The sequence below is a fragment of the Panthera uncia genome, chromosome A2, assembly GCF_023721935.1.
Source record: "Panthera uncia isolate 11264 chromosome A2, Puncia_PCG_1.0, whole genome shotgun sequence".
Taxonomy (NCBI): domain Eukaryota; kingdom Metazoa; phylum Chordata; class Mammalia; order Carnivora; family Felidae; genus Panthera; species Panthera uncia.
This window is the reverse complement of record NC_064816.1, coordinates 72,889,498-72,908,937: the sequence shown is the minus strand read 5'-3', so window position 1 is coordinate 72,908,937 and position 19,440 is coordinate 72,889,498. Positions and strand designations below refer to the sequence as shown.

The following is a 19,440-nucleotide window of genomic DNA, read 5'->3' as shown; positions in this document are numbered from 1 at the left end:
CCACATTTTCTTTATCCAATCATCCATCGATGGGCATTTGGGCTCTTTCCATACTTTGGCTATTGTTGATAGTGCTGCTATAAACATGGGGGTGCATGTGTCCCTTCGAAACAGCACACCTGTATCCCTTGGATAAATGCCTAGTAGTGAATTGCTGGGTCCTAGGGTAGTTCTATTTTTAATTTTCTGAGGAACCTCAATACTGTTTCCAGAGTGGCTGCACCAGTTTGCATTCCCAGAAACTGCAGTTTTTATAGTTCAAGAACCATCTAGTACCAGCAATTACATACGTTTCACTCAATTTTTTCATTAACTAGAGTGTAAGTACACTAGAGTGGAAGCAGCATTACTTGTTTCTTGAAAATTCCAATTAGTCCATCACATGCTTTGCACCAGATACACAGAAATATTTTGAGACTGGCTGATTAGGGCTTCTTTTTCTCAGCAGATTATACAATCACAATATTGTATAGACCTAGATATATGCTTCTTGATAAGAATGGTGGTAATTTCAGAGTCTGATGAAAAATAGTAAGAAATTTTCTTTTACTATTTTTAAATCACAGATCAAGCACCATTCTGTTTTAACTTCTCACTTGCATGTCCATAAAAATATGCCACACGTATCGTATCGCAGAAGCAGTGTCATGCCATCCTTAAGAAAGTTGTCTTATGCCACCACAGGCACTTATTTCAATGCAAACATTCGGAAGTTTAGTATTCCGGGTGTAAGTCAAATGCATTTGTGCTGTGATCGAATACAGTAAAAATGTAATGGGGAAAAAAAAAAAGAGAGAAAAGAGTATTTTATTGATTTGATGACAAAATTTCAGATAGTGAAAAATCCAGTATATAAGCTTCTCTTGGGTTGTCATTAATAGATAAAAGTCCTTAGTGGGGAGTTTAAGATCCTCATGTAGGCTAATGACTTGACGATATGGAAAGAATGAGATTCAGAAGCAAGGTGCTGTTAAATGGTGACAATTCTTTTTAAGAACTGAATAACGGATTTATAAAAGACTTAAAATAAAATAGTAAAATAAGAAGATCTACATCTCAAGGCCAAAACTGGACACTCAACATATACTCATTGACTGCCTACTATGTGGTGGGCACTGCAGTCAACATAGTCAACTGGAGAAGTTTCCACCTTGTATTCTTGCAGGATAGAGAGACTATAAGCAACCACACAAGCAAAAATGTAATCCATATCCACACAATGAGAGAATGCTCTAGGTTGGAAAAAGAGAGAGAGAGAAGGAAGCAGGGTAAGGAGGTTAGAATGACATGGTGAGGGGGTGGAAAGGAATCAGGAACAGTCTCTCCGAGGAAGTGACATCTGAGCAGAGACCTGAATGAAACAGGGAAGTGAATCAAGAATAAATGTGGGAGAAGACCTCACAGAGAGAGCACAGCAACTGTAGAGGTCCCGAGGCAAGAGACTTCCTAGCGAGTCTGAGGACAGCAAGAACTAAAGTGTGGCTGGACGACTTGACAGAGGGGGGCCATGCGAGGAGAGGGGGAGGGATGCAGCTCTTAAAGGACCTGGTATATTTCAGTGATTGAGGCTTTGTGATTTTGGTCTAAGTGTGATGGGAAGCCTAGAGGGTTCGGAGCAGGCTAAAGACAGGATTTAATTCACATTTTAAGAGTCTCCAACCAAACCTTTGTGCTAATCCTGCTTCAGATACTTCTCCAACTGTACCCAGGCAAAGGTAACACACCAGGGCCCAGGTGAAGAACAGTCTCTCTTCTGGGGTCACTGAGAAGAAATGAGTGAGGAGAAATGGAAACATAAGATTTGCTCCCCTACATCCGTGAGCCTCCCGTGTAGACACAACACACTCTTTTGTAGTCGGCAGCGGCATATGCTACCCAAAAGTGAACTTGAGACGTTACGGTGCTTTAAGGTGGCAAACAGACTAACCTTCTGTATCCGTAGCACTGTTGATAACATTCGACAGCTTGGTTTTCAAGCTCGTGTATGTCACAGAGTTTCTCACATCACTCTCGTACCGCCCGGTGCCCAGAGACACGATGCACTCCAAGGGCACGTCCGGCCAAAGACATTTACACTCGTGCATGGCGAGCGCTGAGGGGTTATTCAGAAGCAAGCCTCCATCCTGCAAAACAGGAGTCAAGAAAATATAGTGCAGAACTCTGAAAAGTGAAATTCCATTTTACAAACATGAAAACAAAGCTGTATTTTAAACAGTTTGAAATTTACTCACAAGGAGAGTAGTGAACGAAACAAATTATTTAAAAACAAGAAGTTCCCTTAAAGTATTTATTTTGTATACCACAGCTTCAAAAAAGACAATGGGAAAATTCACTGGCCTTATTACACTTTCCTTCCTATTATGAAAGTTTTTTAACTTCTTCCTTGATCGCTTTGCATATTTTTCTCAAAACTACTAAAACGAACAGAATTACCTTTTAAAGATATTATCCTTGTTCAGTGGTCACTATAGAGTCTACATAAAAACTAACAAAAAAATTGCGGTTCTACCAAACGATTAAAACTAGCTTTTTGTTCATAAGTCAAATAGAAACAAATTAATTCAACTAATTTCACTGCAACTCTGTGAACAATACAATTTCAAAGTATCACATTCATTAAAACACATATATCATCTAAACAAAGTAGGCAAACCTTGTAATGCTAAGCATTTATCAATTATAACTATTATTTTGAAGAATTCAGAAGGATTAAACATGCCAAAAAAATACTGTAAAACTGTAGAATAACAGTATATAGACAGCCTTGCATCACTGGGATAAACCTCTCTTGGTATTAGTGTATCCCTTCAATCCTGAAAAACTATAAACTGTTGGAAAAGTTACTCCTTCTAATACGCCCATATCGCCCTCTCTGTAACTGTCTCCCATTAATTCCAGATAGTGCCACACAGATTTGGTCAGCTTCTAAGCCTACAGTCCAGTCACTCATTAATTACTTGCAGGTTTTTGATAACCCACATCCCCTTGCCTTTGTGCCTTTGGACATGCTATCTCACTCAGAACACTCTTTCTCCAGCCCCCTTCTTAGCTCAACTAACTCCCATTCACTCTTCAAAACATGGGCCAAGAGTAATTGATCCAGCAAGAACCTAAGTGAAATAATCCTAACATGTTGAGCTGAAAACAGTCCGTCTCTACTGGAAGATAAGAGACTGCCGAATTCTGTACTAGTACACTGAAAAAGAATTTTGAAAAAAATAGGTTTTCCTCAAGAATAGGAAGAGGAGATACAAGCTTAAATTGGCATATCCTAAGGCAGTACACATGTGAAATACAGGCACTGAGATTACAGTGACACAAATATTACGGGATAAAGATCTATAAAGAAGTAATATTTTTCCTTAAGACCTGTATTTTCAGAATTCTTTTTCGTTTTTATTTTTTTTTTAATGTTTTATTTATTTTTGAGAGAGAGAGCGTGAGAGAGAGAGCAGGGGAGGGGCAGACAGAGAGGGAGACGCAGCTTTCAAAGCAGGCTCTAGGCTCTGAGCTGTTAGCACAGAGCCCAACGCAGGGCTCGAACCCAAGGACTGTGAGACCATGACCTGAGCCAAAGTCGGAGCCCCTCAAAATTCTTTTTTAGTGTACTACAGCAAAATTATGGCAAACTAGGATCTTGGGCAAATGAGCCACTTTGCATGGCTAAGTTTTCCTTAGGACAGAGTGTGTGTACAGGGGTGTGCATTTAATAAAAACCCTTTCTGCAATAAGCCATATGCTTTTCAAAAAAGAATATAATGATGATGTTTCAATTTTCTCTTGATGATTCAGAATTGTGGGGGAAAACACAGATCAGAAATATTGCTGCTTCTAATTCCAATCTCAGCTTAGCTTCCACTTCCTAGCTCTTTGGCAGAGGCATCACGACTTTTAAAAATAAGATGTGACTTGATAATTTCTAAAATTTTAGGATTAGGTACTACACTGAGTGTATAGGCTCAATGGCAACTTATTTTAGTACCGGCCCTAGAACTTCAAGAAGTGTTTGCCGACAGCTTTCCCCCAGTAATCTGCAAGTTTCTGACAAAGGTAAAAAGCAGTACATGCGGCGATCCAAGCTCCAGTGAGGTAGTGATTTGACTGTCTTTTTACAAAACTGGGGACTCAAAGGATCAGAGACTTCTGCCAAGTGGTTTCCTTTCCTTGTGGAAAATCACCTCCCCCACCTCCCCCACTGCCAACACTACTGTTCTCTGGCTTCAAGGCCCCATTAAAAACATGCAGCATTTTGCCTTGGTAACGAAGTGACCAGTGTCACTAAAATTTCTCACGGACCACGAAAGAGAATCGCACCTTACCTTTTTGTGAATTTATGTTCCATTATCTTAGGGGGAGGGGGAGGATTTATTTCATAGATCACAGATAATGACAACTCTTCATTATTTTAAGCGTTACCAAAACAACTTTTCAAAAACACATATCTCAAGTAACACCCTGCATCGGTGAGATTACACTAGAAGGCAGCAGCACAGAAATGTCCCAGAGGTAACTGGCTCTTTAGTTATGGAACAGCCGATCTGACCCTAACAGTCCTTTATTACGGCCCATGTCATTCATCCCCAGGGTGTAGCCTCAGGATTCCTCTGGGGTAACAGGCATACACGGGATTCGCAGAAAAACCGTTGGGTCACGCGTTTTCACTGCTCGTTTTGGTCTCCATTTCAGGATGGGTTGTTTGCTGCCACTTCTGATCTGATCTCTACCTCCCTCCATCACTCTCTAGCATCATCTCTTCAAAAGAATGTGTTTTAGGTATCCACACGTGTTGACTTTCATGAGAAAAGGCTATTCTTTCGAAAGACATCTCCAGTTAACAGGGGCCCATTTATTCGCAGGCCCACCACACTTCAGCTCTTTGGCTGTTTTCAGAAAGTCCCTTTGTGGCTGATAGAGGCTCGAGTTTCGACTGTCGCTGAAAGCTACAGACTGCAGAAAGCTGGCCTGTGGACGGCCTCAGGTCTGGGACACAAAAAAGGGGGAGACTGGGTTCTGTCATTTGTCACCCGACTGGCAGGAGGTGTCCTAAGGAGGGGGAAGCTTCCCTCCCTTGTCTAGACTAAGGAAGAGGGACATGTGTGACTGAAGCACACACGCCATCATCGTGCTTACCTTTATTACAGATCCCACAGGCCTAATTTTCAGCATGCGTGTTAGGAAAACAGTTAAGTCATTCCGAAACCCGAAACAGCATGGCAGAGAGAGAATACACACAAACGATAAGAATCTTAAACGGATCAAAGTGCCAGTTAAGACCAGGAGAAGTAAACCTTCTGTGCCACCGAGTAGGCTGCCTCAGTTCATCCAGCAGAAACTCGGATGTCTGTCTACGCCATGCCAGGCCGAAAGGCGTGCCAGCCTCGAGTGTGCCGAGCCTGAAGCAGGTGAACCGACACTGTGTCTGCTGGAAATGATCACCGTGGAGGGTGGGATGGTTTTTAAGGTTTTTAGAGCTACTAGGCTCACTTTCCTCAGACCCGATAGGGGCTAAATTCACCTGTTATTCTAAACTCCAGTGTCTTTGCGCCATTCAACATTGCCACTCAAGTCCCTGAGCCTGCTTGCCACGGACACAGTCTTTCACTCCTCCTGGACGTCTCCCGCTGTGCTGTACGGAACTGCTCCACAGTTGAAACCGCCAAGGTCATCTCACCTTCTTCTGAAAGTGCGCTCTTTAACAGAAATGTGGCTCTTCCCCAATACTGTTTCCCAGGTAGCTGTTGATTCTTTCATATCTCCCATACTTTAGTGGTTAGGAGGACGGTGTCCTATTTATTCTTTAGTGTTCCTTCTAGACCATTATTAGTCTCAATCCACTTGGAAAATTCATGTGCTTTAACGGTTCTGCTATTCCCCCCAGCCACCACCACTGTTGTCACCTGTCACCTCCCCATTCAACAAACTGGTGAGCACCTGGCTCACAGGTTTCCTTACTATCCCATGTAGGAAGGGGTAGAAATTCTTTATCACACCCCATGTGACTTCACAACTTTCTAACACCCTAGACTCTCAGATGCTCAATCCTCTTATCTTCCAAATCCATTCTTCCATCTACTCTCCAAGGTCACACATTAGCTCTTGTTATCAAGATAGATGGAATCATACGGTATTCAGTGTTTTGAGTCTGGCTTCTTTCACCTAGAATAATGCTTCTGAGATCCATCTATGTCACTGCACATGTCCGTAATGCATTCCTTTTTATTGCTGAGTTGTATTTAATTATTTGGATGTATCATAGTTTATCATTCACCAGTTGAAAGGAACTATTTTTAAATTTAGCTATCTTTAGGGTGCCTGGGTGGCTCGGTCGGTTGAGCATCTGACTCTTGATTTTGGCTCAGGTCATGATCCCAGGGTCGTGGGATCAAACCCCATATGAGGCTCTGTGCTGAGTGTAGAGCCTGCTTAAGATTCTCTTTCTCCCTCTGTCCCTCTCCACTGCTCACGCTCTCTCCCTCTCTAAAAGAATTTTTAAAAATTAGCTATCTTTATACATCTGTTGACAGTTTTACATCGGCCGTTTGTACTGTTTAACTCTGTGAAAACCTACTAGGATTCCTTGAATGTAGGTAGCAATAATTATTTCGTAAAGGCTTCTCAAATATAAATTTTAATATTTTCAACTTTTTCCTTTGTTTTCAATTAATAGGACATTAGAACAATACCTATCACATAACAGAGACATTTCAGAACAGACATTTCACTTCTAATTCAGCAAGAAAGTTACCTCTTTTAAAACTTTTGTTTTAAATTCTGGTTATACTCTCTGTAACTTCTAATCATCTCAGTATTTTAGATGGAATACTTCACTATTATAAAAGCCCATAAAGAAGGGTCAGAAAAGACAGAAAGGGGAGAAAAGATAAGGGGCAAGCAAGGTGTAGCAAAAATTGATAATAACAAAACCACTCCCAAATTAAAGAGTTGCCAGGTTTCTAATGGTTTTAATAGTCATGCTTTAAATTCCCATTCCTTTACCTTTACCTATTTTCCATCAAATACGTGCAGAAGTTAAGATTTTTGTGTTCACTCTAGTCCACGGAGAGGCACACCGTCCCTTGAGCCCTGTTATACTTAGCCCACTCCTGTCAAATGCCTCTTCTATCAGGAAGTCATCAGGCTAATGTTACGACCGTGGTATTTCCTTTAACCTTTCCATTCATTTAAGTATTCATATTTACAGTTATTTATTTATTGTGTATTTGCCAGGCCCACTGCTAGATGCTCATGTAAAAAAGACTTAAAAAATGAACTGATTGCAGGGCGCCTGGGTGGCTCAGTTGGTTAAGCCTCCGACTTCAGCTCAAGTCATGATCTCAGCTCAGAGCCTGGAGCCTGCTTTAGATTCCGTGACTCCCTCTCTCTCTGCCCCTCCCCCACTCATGCGCGCGCACACGCGCACGCTCTCTCTCTCTCTCTCTCTAAAATAAATATTAAAAAAAAATGAACTGATTGAATAATTTGCTACTTATCTCTCAGAGATACATACAGGATTGTGTTTTAATAGCAGTACATCATACATGCACTTAACAGCCTAAAATTTAAATACTTTTGATTGATTTTAATGTACATTTAATCATTTCAAATCATACGGAATCCCATCCAGGAAATGACCATTGCACAATGTGAATGTCTCCTAATCATCTCATCTCAGCTTATTCTTTTTTGAGTTAAAAAAAACTTTGTTTCTTATTATGGTAAAATTCACCAAACATAAAATTGGTCCTTTTAAGCATTTTTAAGGTTACAATTCAGTGGCATTAATTACATTCAGAATGTTTTACAACCATCGCCACTGTCTATTTCCAAAATGTGTTTATCACCCTCAAGAGAAACTCTAAAAGCATTAAGCTCTCCTTATTTCCCTCCCAATCCCGTTTCTATCCTGCCCTACTCATTCTTTCTCTCTCAACTGCAGTGGAAACGTCTTTGTAAAGCCAGTCCTGATAGAATAAACCACTTCCTACCCCTGTACATATTTTCGTTATTGAATTTATCCTGTTATTATTTTCCTGTGCTTATATTCCCCTCGCTTGAGCTATTCGAGGGTAGGACCCAGGAAACGCAAGCAATAAACTGGCACTTATTAAAACCTTTAGGGTCTTCAAGGTTAACACAGTTTCTGGCACTGAGCAAGCAGTCACTACATTTTTGACCAGTTATACTGAAAATTAATAGTTGTGGCCTGGCGCAGGCACAATCTGCCAGGTACCAGGCCGGTTCTTTCTGCTAAAGACACTATTTACCTGGAACATTTACATGAAATAACAAAATCCCTTTTAGGTTAATGTATTCTGAGTTCTGGACATAACCTTTCACAATGTAAATTAGGCCTAAGACAGATAACATATGAAAATCTGTCATGAAAACCTTTAGTGCAAATGAATTTATCAGGGTCTTTCTCCAAAGGCAGAGAATTAATGATTCAATTCTGGAGGTGGAGATGGGAAAAGGTAAGAGAGAAGGGACATGCATATGTCCAAACTCATCAAACTGTACCCATCAAATATGTTCACTTTGGGGTATATCAATTGTATACCAATAAAAGTTAAAAAGAGAGAGAAGGGATAATTTTATGTAAAACGCACTATTTCAAGATAGATACGATGCTACTTGGGCAGGGGGGAGAGAAATAATAGATTAGAAAACTACTCAAAAAGAATTCCTCTCACTATAATTTTCTAAGACATGTAATAAACCTTGTAAATATTACCATATTCTTTTCTTTATAGGAAAAGGCAAATGTAATCCATACATCTACCTACTCGCACCTCTTAATTATAGCACTATTTTCAATAACTGCTCAAACAGAATGTTAGTCTATAATTTATACTCTATGTGGTTCCAAAAGGATATGAAGTAACTTACATTAAAACATATGTCAGACATGACAGTTAAAAGAGATTTTAAAGATGAGTCTGGAAATAACTCAATTATTCAAAGAGCTCAGGATAAGAGGACTGTAATAAGTAAGCACCATATTTTAGTTTTAAACTTCGTAACAAGTTCTGAAGGGTTGGAAAGGAACTTCACTTGAACGTTTTCTTTGTTTAAACGATCAAGATCATTCACATCTTAGAATGTTCTAATCAATCTTTCACGGTGTCCTTTCAGTAGAAAAATATCCCATTTCTTCCTCATGTTTGGAAGAGAATAAGAAAAATATTCTTAACAATAGGGCTTGCTTAGAATCCAGATTTAATTTAAATATGATTAATTAGATGTGCAAATCTTCCCGAGTCAAGTCACTGATTTACATCCAAGTATAGTCTCTGTACATGTGATTACATGCTTTACATAAACTTTGTACAGTAAGTTATGTTAATCTGTAGCTCAACCTAAATTCAAAGATTATGGTCATCAATATAAAAATGGCTAAGCATGAAAAGAAATATCACTAGTCTAAATGAAATGGAAAGAGAACCACTTGGATTACTTTGGTTTGTTATAATGTATTCCCAAGGACTGAATTAAACTTTAGAGCTACTTCCTCTCAGATGAAAAAAATAAAAAGAAAATGAGATAACTTCTTTGGAAGTCTGGGAACACATGGTCCTGAAATGCAGTAACTTATCATTTGAGACTTCTACTAATATTTGGCATAACTGCGATTTTGTAGCATGACAATCATCTTAAAGTTATGTTATAAACCTTAAGTACTATGTTTTGAATACACAGTCTAAATTTATCTCCGTTTGTGACATGGTGAGAAGAAGAATATGCAGAAATCATTGTTAGAACAGCAAGGTACATATTAAAGTAAGAATTTTATTTTGACCAATAAGTCTTGAAACCAATGTCAGAAGGACTCTCCAGCTAGCACTTTCTGCCCTGAGTGGGTGGAAGAAAGAAGAAAGGCGAGCAGGGGAAGTGCCTTACATAATTCAACAATGACTGATTTGACAAAGTAAGAAACAGTCTGAAGTGGCTCCAAAGACAAAAGGAATCCTATGTTAAATTCGTGACTACAAAGATTGTGACACTACTTCTAGAAAGACAGGGGAAAATGGGATAGTTGACCATAACATTTTAAAATATGTGTAAGGTACTATAAAAACATAAGAGAAAATAAAACTGATAAAAGTATTTGTTATTATAACATTGACACATGTAAACTGAAATTATATAGTTGATGTGTAGCTCATATAGACAAACGACGTATGTAGGAGCTTCTGAATGACATGTGAAAATCTTTATCAAAATAGTTTTCCTCTCAACATTTATCCAAATACCAAATACATAGAGCACAACAAATACTTCACTGCTAGAGAGTAAAGTTAAGGTTAGTAGCTCTATGGAATGAGACTGACTTTAAGTGGGATATCATCTACAAAATTAAGGATATATAAAACATATTTTGGTAGTATCAGCTGAAGAGTTTTCGTCACTTTTTTATCATTTAAGTCAGGAGTTAAGATTTCCATGAATAATGGGAAAAACTTGACAGAGGAAAGATTCATGATAAATAAATAAGTCTACATTACAGAAAAAGAATAAATTACCAGAAACAATAGTCAATGTTATACATCATTTAGCCATAAACTTAGAAAAAGTGTAACTATAGACAGCTTCCTGATCCTGCCGCTTGCTAACTGTGATCCTACTCGTTAGTGAACATTTCTCAAGACTCCACTATCTCATCTGTAAAAGGGGAATAACTCTATCCACCTCATAGGCAGTGATAATTAAGTGACACAATGCATGCCAAGGACTATGTAAGTATCCAGCACATAGCTAACTTATTATTTTATATCATCTCCTTCAAAATATGTCCACCAAAACTGTCAAACGGATTGGGTTCCGCGTTCCCAGGGACCATGTTTCACCTTGAATTTTTACTTCATTTTATTACATTTGAATGTTTTCTTTTTAATTTTTATTACATTTGAAAAGCCACACAATTTTCCATCAATAAGTGATCATAATTAGTTATGAATCACATTATGTAATATACAAAAAAAAAAAAAAAGTCTTTCCTAAAATGTGTTCTCAAGCCAGAAGGCCTGTTGATTTAAGGAAAACAAACAACAAATAAAAACATTCTGTGTGGCACATTTTTTACCACACGGAAACATGAAGAACAAATGTGACATTTAATAAGTGCCGATTCTATAATCACGTGAATGTTTCAAAGGTAAGCCATGGTCCACTTACTTGGTGAAGATCGTTTCCCAGTGCGTACTCCGCAAAGTAGCCGGGCGCAGCAGACGAGGCCCTGATGGCCTGCCACATTTTGTACTGACAGCCTCCCAGGTAGTGAGAGTTGATGCCAGGGAAGTGACCATAGTTTCTGAACACAAAAGCCTTGGGCGTTATCCCTCTGTTCACTATGGTACTTACTGCAGCTACCTAGTAAATTAAAAAGTGAACAATACCCATTGTAAACAGCCGTATTGGGGATCTGTGAAAAATTAAGTTATTATTTAGTAGTGTATGAACCACCTACAATTCTACCCATCAAGATAAACGTATAACATAAATGTGATGTTCAACAAAGGGAACCAGATGTTTCTAACTAGGTAGTTCTTTACGGGAAAATAGATACAAGGACTGAGATAATTTTGAGAAATGTATTATAAGACAATAATAGTGAGGTCCTGTAGCTCAGGGGTCAGAGCCCAGGTCTTGTAAGACAAGAATAAGATATTTTTGACTACATGATTTGATTAGCTATGTAAAAAGACATTAAGAAGACATAAACTTGCAAATCTTTGGATAATAATCAACACAGCAGTAGCAGCAATGAACACAAACTACTTGAAGAAGAATAAATACGCTATTTTCACAGTATTTACGGATTAGTCTTTGCTTCTGTTCTCTTTGAAGGCACTATGACTTTAGTAACTGAAACTAACACTATACAAACTCTCGGGGCTTTCTTATCATAGTTAATAACTGGTAGCTGGGTGATTTTTTATTGAAATAACTAACAATAACCATCTTGGGTCTCGGATTTCATTGATATCAGTTGAATTTATGTAAAATGTGTTGTATTTGTTAATGACTTATAACATAAACTGAAGAAGGTGAAAGGTATTGAGGAGGCCAAAGTTATTAGGATTCTGTGCCAAGCCCTGTCAGGGGCCTGTCTGCTTTGTTATTTTATAAACCAAACGGGATATCCCTAGATCCCATGAGTGATCTGAGTGTGTCTCTAGGCCACCGTGGGGAAGAGTCGTCACACACCAAAATCCAGGGGGGTCTATGGATTGGTATATAGACAGGCTGAATTAAGAATCCTGTGGGAAACACGATAAACCCTTTTATCACAAGTGAATTACTTTTCGAGGTGGCTGAAGTTCTCTTACACCTACTCTTTTATTTAAAGTTGGCGAGTCCTAAGACTTAAAAACAAACAAGCAGAAAGCTCTGAAGACATACAGGGGAAGCAACAAGAGGTGCAGGGCACACCCGGGGGTCTTCTCCAAAAGAGCCGTGTTCGTCTCGTTATGACACGGCCTCCAAGGCCCTGCTGGTCTGATTCACCTGCCACTTCAGTCTCAACTTGCACGATGCCCTTGTATCCTCAGGCTCCAGCCTTCTGGAACTCTCAGTTCCTGCACTTCTCCGTGCCTCCTCCCGCACAGGTCCTTCCCTTTGCCAGCAATGCTCCTACTCATCAGCCTCCACACTAAGATCTCAAACCTCATGTCCTTAGAATAGCCTTCCCTCGTGTCCCTGTAAATACATGCGTTCAGAGAACTGTTTTTGTTGTCCATAGCATTTATTTCAGGGAAACTATACATCATTTGTGTGATTACCTGATTAATGCCTACTTGCCCTACTGGACTATAAACTCCATGTCTGCATTTACTCACTAAGGTCTCCAAAGTGCCTAGCAGAGTGTTGACACATTGGGCTTATAATTAATATCTAAAGAATGAATGAGGGGGACCTGGTGGCTCAGTTGTTAAGCGTCTGACTCTCGATTTTGGCTCAGGTCATGATCTCATGTTTCATGAGATCAAGCCCCGTGACAGCCTCTGGGCTGTGCTGCTTGGGATTCTCTCTCTCCCTCTCTCTCTCTGGCGCACCCTCTCTCTCTCTCTCAGAAATAAATTTCAAAAAAGAAAAAGGTATGAACAAAATTTAAATAAGCAAGAGAAATAAAGGGAGCTGTATTTGATTTTTCATGGCTACAGATTCTTATCCAAAGAATAAATACAAGCTGCAAGGGATTCTGAAATACATAAATCCTATTCCTTCTTCAAATAACAAGTATTATTAAAGAACACAGAACTCAAGCAATACTCAGATCACTGGGTTTCAAACAAAACAAATAAAAAGAGCAGCCACACTGAGACATATCCTAGTGGCATTAACACTTTTAAAATTTAGGTTCCATTCGTATGTTAACCTATATCTACAGGCATATAAAATTTCTTTTAAAAATCTTACAGGAGGAAATGCCAGACTTTCTTAAATCACTAGATTGATTAACCTTATGATAAAATAATTCTTCCTTATTTTTAGTCCTAGTCTTTCATGTTTTTAAGCTTCTGTTGTACTCTTACTGGATATAGAAGAGGTCTATCGGGGCGCCTGGGTGGCTCAGTTGGTTAAGCGTCTGACTTTGGGTCAGGTCATGATCTCGTGGTCTGTGAGGTTCGAGCCTCATGTTGGGCTCTGTGCTAACAGCCCAGAGCCTGGAACCTGCTTCGGATACTGCGTCTCCCCCTCTCTCTGTTCCTCCCCTGCTCACACTCTGTCTCCCTCTCAAAAATAAGTAAACATTAAAAAAAAAAATTTTTTTTAGAAGAGGTCTAATGAACACATCCTGTATCTTCACAGAATGGCCCAAGATGTAAGAAATTAATATAATCTATTAAAAGAGGTTCCTAAGAAATGTTTCCCTTAATAAAGAAAGGGCCTCCAGAATAAGTGCTTTCAACCTGACCTTGAATTCCAAATTGGTATTATATTTAAGACTCTAAACTTACCTTAGGACATGTAGGGTTTCTTGCTGTTTCAATCATTAGTGAGGATCCCATTCTATCCCTTTATAAAGGAGAAAATTAAATTATATCAAAATGATTTTATCTCCTAACATCAAGGAACATACAATATGAAAACACTGTTTGCTCAGGGCTTTGTCAAAGTACTATGAGCGACAAACAAGAAATATAAAACTAAGAAATATAATAAATTAGGCACCTCTAGGTGCCTTACAGTACAATTAGTGCACACAAAACAATATATAGTTATTTGTTAAGCTCTGATTTCAACTGCTGGTATCTATAGTATGGGGAGGAATCAGCCCAGGCTGCAAGGAGGGGTGGCTTGAGAAGGACAGCAGGGGATGGCAAGGAAACACATCCAATGCCAGGATGTGGAAGGGGTAAAGGCACGGAGGCAGAATAAACCTGTTGTCTTCAGGGTCCTCCTGACAATATAGAGGAACTATGCTGAGATAAAGCTGCCTAAGTATATAGCGTAGTTACAGAGTGATCTAAAAACCAGAGCAGAGCATTTAGACTTTAAACCTGTTTTAGCAATACAGAGCAAAAGTCACTCCTAAAAAATGCTTTGGAAATCATCTGAGTTGGCACCTGAATTACCGCAACATTACAGATATTGTCCTTGGGCAACAATTCCCACAATTCCATTATAAGGGAGTTTTATTTCAGAGCACATTTTTTCCCTGGCTTAAAAATAGGTAATTTTCCCCTCTATTGAATATAAGAACTATGTTCTCTGCCAACTTGCCTCAAAAAGAAAAAACATGTTTCTAATGACATTTTTTTTCAAACAATATTCATAATTTTCAAATACAGTATTAGTGAATTTCACATGTAGGTAGTATGCACAAATTAGGTGGTGATCTACGCTGTATAATCTTTTATAAATATTGATGTAAAATACTTTCTAAAGCAGACAAGATCTTTGTCTTTCCGAACCTGATCTATAGGTTTCATCTGCATGAAGACCAATTGTATTCTTCTAATAATCTTTTCATAGAAATCTTGCTGTAAAATTGGGACAGAGATCCTGGGAACATGCTGCTTTTACAGTTTAAGCAAAGTTCACATTTGTTTTTTGTTTTTTTTTTTTTGAACCTTGATTTTATAAACAGAGGTAATACGCTTTAGTGAAGTTATGAACATAAATTCAAAAAGAAAGCCAGGAACACTAATTGCTTATTTCAGATGGATGTGAAAATACAAAAAAAAAAAAGTCACCATTCATAGATTCTACTGATGGTATACTTGAAGTGTCCCTAAAATAACACAAAATGATCTCAGGAAAAAAAAAAAAAAAAAGCAGAAATATGCTTTCAATAAATAAGAGAAACAAAAGACAAAAAAAAAAAAAAAAAAAAAAAAAAAAAAAAAAAAGCAGAAATGATAGGTAAAAATAATGGCCCCCCAGTGAATGGCACTTCTTGATGTCCATATCCTCGTATACAGTCCCTTCCCAGAGACCTTAGGTTTCAGTGGCTGTGGTCAAGGGGACATCAGCAAACATGCCATTAAAGTGAGGCTTGATAAGTATTCATGCACTGGGGCTTGCCCTTTTGAAACTCAGACCACTTTAATGGGATGAAGTCCAGAATGAGAGTGACCGCGTAGAGAGAGACCGGCACGGGAGCCATCTCAGCCGTGGTGTGAGTGGGAGTGAGTTCAGTCAGGCAAGAACAGAAGAAATGACCACACCACAGAATCAGGTTGTTTTAAACCACCATGTTTTGGGGCACCTAGGTGGCTCAGTCAGTTAGACATCCTACTTTGGCTCAGGTAATGATCTCTTGGCTTGTTAGCTCGAGCTCTGTGTCGGGCTCTGTGCTGACAGCTGGGAGCCTGGAGCCTGCTTTGGATTCTGTGTCTCCCTCTCTCTCTCTGCCCCTCCACTGCTTGCACTCTGTTTCTCTCTCTCTCTCAAAACTAAACATTAAAATTTTTTTTTAAAAATAAGTCATTAAGTTTTGGAGTGGTATGCTTTGCAGCACAAGTGAAAAAGTAGGGAAAGAAAAAAACAATTAATCACACTTAGAAAGGTCATTAATGCTGTGATTAAAAATAAGGAAGGCTTTGAAGAACCTTCACTGAAACAGCAATAAGCAAATATATAAAGATACCCTAAGGAGTAACAAAAGGAAAAACCACTTCATAACAGAGAAAATGGCTTATAGTCTATTTTATAGTCTTATTATACAGATATGCCTACTGAAGCACTGTTCATAATCACAATAAATTAAGAACATAAATATCCTAAATGTAAATGGTTCAGAAAATATGGTACCATCACACTGTGGAGCATAGTCTTTAAAAATTTGTCAAGAGATTTTCACAAAGTTGGAAATAGGGAAAGGATATAAAATTGAAGCTACAATATAATCTCTGCTATATAAAATACATATGAGAATGCATACAGTCTAGAAAAACAGACTAGAAGAAAATATAAGGTCCACAGCTCTGAATGGTATTGTGGGTGATTTTAAAGGTTTCAATTTTATGCTTGTATTTTTGGGAAAGTGAGTATAAAGCCTTTGTAGTACCCTGGAAAAAATGTTTAAAAACTATTAATGTTTTAGAAGAATATTTGTTAATGACGTGAGAAAGACTAATATGTTAAGTAAAAACAAGGTGCAAACATGTCGATCTATTAGATGGTCTCAATTCTTAGAAAGAATTGAAACTTCTACATGCAAATCTCACACATGAACTCAAAAAAAATGGTGACTGGAATTACACACTAAAATAGTAACAGTGGTCATCTCTAATTAACTGGTACCAATAATTTAATATTCTTTTTTAATTATGTGCACGTTATTTATATAATCAAACATTAAAAAATAATTGTAACTTACTTAAGAATATTTTCCCAGGTTTGACTGTCATAAAATGCATGGCTCCAACTCATTTTGACTGTTCCAACAATGACATTTTGTGAAAACACATCAGATCCTAATTTTCGGTACAGTTCTTCACATTCATCCAAGGGCATATGAAACAATCCCAGCATGAATGCTAATATAGCACCTGAAAGAAAGAATGCTTGGTTTTTCCGGCATTGACATTACAGTACTTATAAGACTTCCCAAGTCACAGATTTGGTTAAAATTCTAGCTGCAACACTCCCTGTGTCACCTGGGACAAACTACTTAACCTGCCAGAGCCCTGATTTCTTCATCTACAAAATAAAGATAACTAAAAAATGTATAATAACTAAAGATAATAACTAAAAAATAAATTAAAAAAAATAAAAACTGTATACATGTTTTTATATCAGGATTAACACAGGTAAAGGTCTTTACCCGGCCTCAGTAAGGACTAAATGTCAACCAGTGATGAGGAGGATCAATTTTAAAATATAAAAAATGGTTGTTTTACATTAAATCAAATACACAATTAAGCTGCGGTCGATGATGTTCTTTCTAACCTTCATAGATTCCTTAAAACTTAACAATTCATTAAAATAATTACTCCTTCAAGTTGGTCCAGGGAATTAAAATAATGAAAGAAATTAAGTCTCGGGGCACCTGGGTTGCTCAGTCGGTTGGGCATCCCACTTCAGCTCAGGTGACGATTTCACGGTTCATGAGTTCGAGCCCCACATCGGGCTTTGCACTGATAGCACGGAGCCTGCTTTGGATTCTCTGTCTCCCTCTCTCTCTTCCCCTCCCCCGCTAGCTCTCTTTCTCTCTCTCTCAAAAATAGACATTAAAAAATTTAAAAAAAAGTAATTAGGTCTCTGGGATATCCTTTTAAATAGCTGATGTCATATCCTAGCTGCACGTGGCAGGACACACTGCCACCTAGTGTATCTAACTGGCCTAAACCTGAATTAAGGAGAAAAATAGGCGAGAAAGCTTTGGGGGATTAGGGGTAAAGACCTATACAGAATGACAGTTTATTTTGACATTATAAACAGAATAAAAACAGCAACTCATTATCATAATGAGTTTTAAATATTTTATTATATTCAGTGTTATTCTAGTAAAAGATAAAACAGCTTATGTTTTAAATTAAATTGTATGGCATCACTATATAATAGAAACTATTTTTTTCAATTTGCAGAAAATCTCTAACACAAGAAATAACCTGCCAAAAATTAAGTTCCTTTCAAGTACAGCTACTATAAACATGAGCAGATTATTTTAAAACTAAATTTTACTGAACCAGTAAGGATATTACCTTTAAATTAAATATATTTATTAAGTTTATAAAAATTCTAAGTGCAAAGAAAATTTCTACATTAGAATATACAAAATGGAAAGAAGAAAGGAAAACTATAAGCACTGTATTCGAAGTTAAGGTTAACGTAAGCCAGAAGAGACAATGGAAAAGACAGATCATGATAAATACAGAAATGTACATATCACATAAACGGATACCCTGCTTCATGGATGATGAATCTCTGTGATTTAAAATTCTCTTTATTGAGCATCCACCTACTAACAGTGGTGCCAAAGCAGGAAGTTTGCTTGTTTAAATGTGTGAATTGCTAAGAACTACTACAAAATTTAACAGAAATGGTCAGGGTAAAGCTGCAAAACAAGTGTCAAAGAACATTAGCCCTAGGAAATGTCTCTTTAGGAAGTTTCCACAGTTAAATCAAATTGGGAAATAAATATTATTTTCCTATTCTGACAGTCCCAACACACTTTTACTGCACTCAACGCGGAGCTGCAGAGGAGCTCGATCCCACAACCCTGGGATCATGACCTGAGACGAAACCAAGAGTTGGACACTCAACCGACTGAGCCACCCAGGTGTCCCCAATGCATTTTTAATATACTAAAATATCTCTGAAGTCCCTCTGTAAAGAAACCTGTAATAACTTCCTATAACCCAACAACTTTCTGTAACCTAATATCTTGGGGAATTAGTGCTCATTCCATGGAACATCATAAGAATCACCGATTCCTTATGTGTTTGAATCATTCCTTTAACTGCTCATTAAGCTTTCAAAACTGAACATTAATTAACATGCCCTTTGAGCATATTGGGCATACTGGACACACGTAATGTGGAGAAGTCATTTGATTTTGTTACTAGTAGTCTTTAGTACTATTTTAAGAGAATGAGAAAAAAGAAATAGAAATAAAAGCCTATGAAGATCAACTAACATGAAGTGAGAAATTATCAGGTCAAACAGTAAAATACACAGCAAGGATCCACAATCCTAATAGTTCTTGAGTGTTACCTCAGGGGTAAACAATAGCTATGTGTATCCCAAGGGGCTTAATGTATACATGGGGTGGGCACGGGTGGATGTATGGGTGACAGAGCTCATGGAAGGAAACAGAAAAACCAACAGAAAAAACAAAAATTTATCTGATGGTGACTCAAGGAAAACTACGAAATTATTCAGTAACAATCATATCCTAAGTTGCCAATTTATTCTATACACATATGAAACTACAACTTTAAATGTACCTAGCAATATTAAGAAGCAGGCTTTAAAAAACACACATTCTCA

The 19,440-nt window shown here is 38.0% G+C and overlaps 1 protein-coding gene across 1 annotated transcript in view; it reads right to left on the bottom strand.

Annotated features, from left to right (window-relative positions):
- Nucleotides 1–19,440, bottom strand: part of PNPLA8 (patatin like phospholipase domain containing 8) — a 44,184-nt gene that overhangs the window by 6,867 nt on the left and 17,877 nt on the right. Inside the window, exons 6-9 of the mRNA XM_049641326.1 lie at nt 16,826–16,997; nt 13,959–14,016; nt 11,173–11,367; nt 1,928–2,123 (exon numbers count right to left, since the gene is read on the bottom strand). Of these exons, the coding sequence (XP_049497283.1) occupies nt 1,928–2,123; nt 11,173–11,367; nt 13,959–14,016; nt 16,826–16,997 (621 nt within the window). The remainder of the gene's footprint in view (nt 1–1,927; nt 2,124–11,172; nt 11,368–13,958; nt 14,017–16,825; nt 16,998–19,440) is intronic.